The 5755-nt window shown below is 35.2% G+C and overlaps 1 protein-coding gene across 1 annotated transcript; it reads left to right on the top strand.

Annotated features, from left to right (window-relative positions):
• The first annotated feature begins 3663 nt into the window (after nt 1–3663).
• Nucleotides 3664–4608, top strand: LOC100920589 (olfactory receptor 9G4-like). Its single transcript, XM_003773915.3, has one exon. The coding sequence runs from the start codon at nt 3664–3666 to the stop codon at nt 4606–4608; it is 945 nt and encodes a 314-aa protein (XP_003773963.2).
• The last annotated feature ends 1147 nt before the right edge of the window (nt 4609–5755 follow it).

The raw sequence follows: 5755 nt of genomic DNA, 5'->3' as shown, positions 1-5755 counted from the left end.
ATTTTTGTAAAATAAAAGTTTTGGGCTGAATGCTATTTAATGTCACATATATTTTATAGTATAGATTCTCAGGGTCCTTACAATTTAAATCTTCTAGGAGTCAATTACTACACAAACATTTCGACTTATTAAAGAAAATATTTCCTGAAAGATGGCTTGAGGATGGATAGGAAGGATCCTAAAATTTCTTTTGTAGATTCTATAATTTGGAAGCACCTTGCTTTTTATTGGGGTTACAAAGAATAAACTATGCAGTATCTATCTTCAAAGGGCATACAGAAGAATTACCATTTTCAATAGGTTATTCAAATATCTATTTTTCTAGCTCCAGTATCCTTTCTGAATGCAAATCTCATTTTGCCACTTCTCAATTTATGGCCATTTCAAGATGAATTTCCCATAAGTATCTCAAGCTCAACATGCACAAACAAATTTTTATCTTTCCTTCAAAGTCTCTCCTCTTCTGAATTTTATTGCTACTGTCATAGATTCCACCATTCTTGTTATCTAGTTTTGTAATGTTGGATTGTCTCATCTTCAGCTCCTCATGATTCGTCATTCCTCATGGCCAAGCAACTGCCAAATAAAATTATTGCTAATTGTACATTTCTCATATTGAGAAACTTCACTCCATACATAAATCACTCTCGGTTAAGTCCTTGAATATTTCAGCATAACTAGTACAATTGTCCCCTAACTGGTTATCCATTTTATGTCTATCAATCCCCCTCCCTCAGATCCATACTCCACACTGCAGCCAGTGATTGTTCTGAAGTTCAAGTCTGATCATGTCAATGCTTTAACTCACCAAATTCCAATTCCTTCTTATTCTTGGATCAAAAATAAAATAATCTATATGGAATTTGAACCTCTTCATAACCTGCCCTGGTATTAACTTTCCAGCCCTTTAGCACTTTGCCCCTCCTCCTATAATCAATTCTAGCCATTTAGCCTACGTGGTACTCCTCATATAGGATATTCTGTATTTCACTTCTGGGTTTTTGCTTGCTTTCCCCACATCTGCAATATTTTTCCTCCTATATTCCAGCTCTTATTTTTTTTCTTAATAATGTTTTATTTCCCTAGATACACATAAAGATAATTTTCAACATTCATTTAGTAAGACATTGTGTTCCATTTTTTCCCCCTTTCTCCCTTATATTTCCGCTTCACAAGACAGCAAGCAATTTAATATAGGTTAAATATATATAATCCTTTAAAACATATTTCCATATTTGTCATGTTGTAAAAGAAAAATAAGACCAAAAGGGAAATAAAAATATGAGAAAGAAAAAAACAAACAAATATTATGAAACTGGGCTGCTTTGATTAACATTCAGTCACCAGTTTTCTCCATGGATACAGATGGCATTTTCCATCTGAGTGGATTCAAATTATCTCATCTATAATAAAAATGACTAAGCAGAGCTCTGAGCCAATGACACTTTATTAAAGGGTCCATGGTCTCCTCTAATCTGATTGACTTAAGATTTTCTTCATGATCTGAAATGCCTCTTTCTTCTAGGGCCCTGTTTTTATAGGGCTAGATGTCCAATTTCACCAATTGGTATGTGACACATGAGCTAAAATAAGCAAAATTATATGGCAGCAGGTCACAAGTTGTGAGAAGTACAGAATATTTCCCCACAACATGAACGGGCATCTTTTTAGGCTGGGCAATAGGAAATGGTATAAATACAGTGACCCAAACGGCCATGTTCCTATTGGACAAGGGATTGGTACAAAAATATTTTGATGGTCTTTCCATGTAGTTGTGATCATTGCACACTGGGCTTGGTCACTATAATAAGGTAAAACAAGGCTGCAAGGTCGTTAGTTAACTTCTTATACTTAAGCAAGTGAACTTAGAATCTGCAGCTCACATCTGTGGAATCTTATATACAGAACTTTGATGTGATTCTCACAGATTGATCAATAATGATTGGAGTAGAGCAGGGGTAGAAAACAATAATCTCTCACACATCTTAAGTCTATTGGAAATGTCTTCAATCCTCACATTGCCAAGAAAAGCCAAGTTCATCACAACTGATCATCATGTAAGCTTTGTGTTACTATGTAAAAAGTTCTCTTGGTTTTGCCCCCTTTACTCAGCTTCAGCTCATTTACGTTTTTCCAGGCATTTTTTAAACCAACCTGCTCAAAATTTTTTATAAAAAATATTCTGTTACATTCATAAAACATAACTTATTCAGACATTTCCCAATTGATGGGCTTCCATTCAATTTCCATTCTTTGCTACTACAAAAAGAGCTTATGCAAACATCTTTCTGCATGTGGATCTCTTCCCTGCATTTTATGATCTCTTTTGGTATAGAATCAGTAGTGAAAATGCTAGATCAAAAGGTATGCACACTATTATAGCACTTTGGGCATAGTTCTAAATTGCTTTTTTAGAATGATTGGATCAGTTCACACTTTACACATAATACATTAGTTTCCCACATCCCCACCAACTTTTATCATTATCTTTTCCTGTTATCTTAGCCAATCTGAGGGGTGAGATTAACTTTCAGTTCTTAATAAAATTTTAAAAATCCCTTCCTTTATGATTTAGTTCAGATATTCCCACCACCATAAACTTTTTCTGTCCTTCCAACTCTCAGTGTCCTTTATTTTTTTTTTACTTTGTTTTTTTTATTTTCTCAGTTTTATTCAAAACAATTTTTTTAGATTTAATTTTGTGACTTTTGATTCTAGCTTCTCTTCCTTATTCCCAGCCACAATTTAGAACCCAGATGTGAAATTATGTAAAGCTTATTCATAAAAGTTATGTTGTGAAAGAAACCACAGATCTCCCACTCTAATGAAAATAAAACCATTCAAGAAAATTAAGTTGAAAATATAATCATTGAATACACTATGTATATTCAGTATTCCAGAGTGGAAAAGATGCTGACTCCAGAATCACAGAATTTGACATCATATCTCACCACTAATTATTACTGGTCCCTGTATGACCATGAAAAAAAAAGACAAAACAAAACTCATTTACTTTTTCAACCTTAATTTTCTGAACTGTGAAAGGAGAGAGTTAAAAATGAAGAGACCTTTGATGTTTTTTTTCAGCTTTTCAACCACAACCCTATGATCTATAAAAAGAAAAAGCTTGCATAGGTGATCTCCAAGCTCCTATGTCACTCTGACATTCTGTGTTATATTAAAACCTTTTCTAATTCAGATATTTTATATTCTATCCTGAAATCTAATATTCTGTGCTTTATATTCTAAGTTCTCTTCAGGGTCTGAAATTTTAGGATGTCCATGTTTCTCTTCTGTGAAGTGATAGAAAAAGCCTAGGTGGTAGCAAAATAGCATTTATATATTGCTTTAAGCTTCACAGAGCCCTCTACTTGCATTATCTCATTGAATAACATAATGATCATGTGATATGGGTGCTATTATTAGGCCCTTTTTACAGATGAGGAACCTGAGAGATTTAGAGCTTAAGTGATGTGTCCAGGGCCACAAAGACAATAAGCTGCTGAGGCAGAATGTGAACTTAGGTCTTCATGGTTCCAAGTATAAGCTCTCCTCTGTGCCATCCATATGATCCATGGGAACACTCCAGATCTAAATCACTTGAACTTATAAACTTTAGATCTCTCTTTGATGTTTCTTGGACTCTTTAGGGTGGCCGCCATTATGTCAGTGGAAGTGGGGAATCAGACCACCCTGACTGAATTCATCTTAATTGGTTTCTCAGCTGATCCCCGGATGCAACTGATCTTCTTTGGAGCTTTTTTGGCTCTTTATTTGATAACATTGGCAGGGAACATGATTCTAGTTATCTTAATCAGAATTGACTCCCGTTTGCACACTCCTATGTATTTTTTCATTGGCAATCTGTCATTCTTGGATTTCTGGTATACATCTGTATACATCCCCAAAATCCTGGCCACCTGTATATCTGAAGACAAGCGTATATCCTTAATGGGCTGTGGAGCCCAGTTTTTCTTTTCCTGTGTTATGGCTTACACTGAGTGTTACCTGCTTGCTGCCATGGCCTATGACCGTTATGTAGCCATCTGTAATCCCCTTCTCTATTCAGCTTCTATGTCCAGATCTCTCTGTGTTGGGCTGGTTTCTGGGTCTTATGTAGCTGGCTTCTTGAATGCCATAGCTCACACTGCTAACACATTTCGTCTGAAATTTTGTGGGAAAAATATCATCGACCACTTCTTTTGTGATGTTCTACCCCTGGTAAAGATGTCCTGCACTGACACAAAAGTTTATGAGAAGATACTCATGGGAATGGTGGGGTTTGCAGTTTTGTCTAGCATACTGGCCATCCTGATATCCTACTTCAATATCCTCCTGGCCATCCTTCGCATCCGCTCAGCCTCAGGGAGATGGAAGGCTTTCTCCACCTGTGCTTCCCACATGATCTCTGTCATGCTTTTCTATGGCTCCCTCCTCTTCATATACTCAAGACCCAGCTCAACTTATTCCCTGAAGAAAGACAAGTTGGCTGCCCTATTCTACACAGTGGTGAATCCTTTGCTCAATCCCATAATCTATAGCTTTAGGAACAAGGATGTAAAGGAGGCCTTCAGAAAAGCAATACAAAGCATAAAAGTACGAAGATGATTTTTATTCATATCCTAGATATTTTTATCACTTCCCTAAAATTAGGAGGCAAATAAATCATGTGTTTTTTCAGTGTTTTCTTTTGGAAATTCATGTAAATATGATAGTTTCTTGTACTGATTTAGGAAACATTTGCAAAAGGTAAAGATACAGCAAAATTTCAAATGAAAAATCATTTATTAGAAGAAAAAAGAAAAGAGATTTACTCTGTGCACTGCCATGCCCTCTCAATCCAGGACAAATAATATAAGTTTAATAAGCTGTTTCTTTATATAAAAAGTGGGATGCTGAAATGAGTTCCAAAATCCTGATGTTTTCCAAAATTTAATCTCCTAATTTAGTTGCATTCCAAAAAGTATTTGTTAAAACAGTAATAAAATTAAATCATAGCACAGTATTTGTGAAATCCCCTTCTTAATGTTTGATTCTTTTATACATATTCAAAAATCTATGAGCAACTTGGACTCCCTAATAGCCAAGGCAGTGCTGTGTTGTAATAGAATGTGCCCAGGAACTCACATGAACACAGATGTATTGGACCATATAACCCTGACAACTAACTTCTGAGTGCTCTTGAAAATTCTGTAAAATTATAAATTACAAAAAAGAAACAGAAAAGGAAGGGGGGAGGTGTCTTACAATGCTAGAGGAAATATCATCAAGAAAGAGTTCTCTAAAATAATAAAATTTAAGTTCTAATCCTTTTTCTGATCACATGAAATAAAAATATACATTGATCTTAGTGGGTAAATATTAGCTCATACACATATTTTCAAATAGTTTTAAAATCAAAATAAAAAAGGGGGCAACTAGTTAGTTTAGCAGATAGAACACCAGCCCTGAAGTCAGAAGAATCTGAGTTCAAATTTGGCCTCAAACACTTAACACTTCCTGGCTGTGTTATCCTGGGCAAGTCACTTAACCCCAATTGCCTCACCAAAAATAAATGAATGAATGAATAAATAAATAAAAGTTAGCCCAATAAAAACTTTTTTTAATGGAACTTTTCATAGCTTTTACTGCTAAACCATATCCACCCTAGTAAAGCAAAGAAAACATATGGTTTCAAAGGATATTGAGGAGACAGGTTTATGAAAAGAGAGACAGAGAAAGACAGACAGAAACAGAGAGACAAACCAAAGAGGCA

Source organism: Sarcophilus harrisii, chromosome 6 (genome assembly GCF_902635505.1).
Source record: "Sarcophilus harrisii chromosome 6, mSarHar1.11, whole genome shotgun sequence".
NCBI classification, from domain to species: Eukaryota; Metazoa; Chordata; class Mammalia; order Dasyuromorphia; family Dasyuridae; genus Sarcophilus; species Sarcophilus harrisii.
Note: the sequence above shows the minus strand (reverse complement) of the source record. Positions and strands in the feature narration are given on the sequence as shown.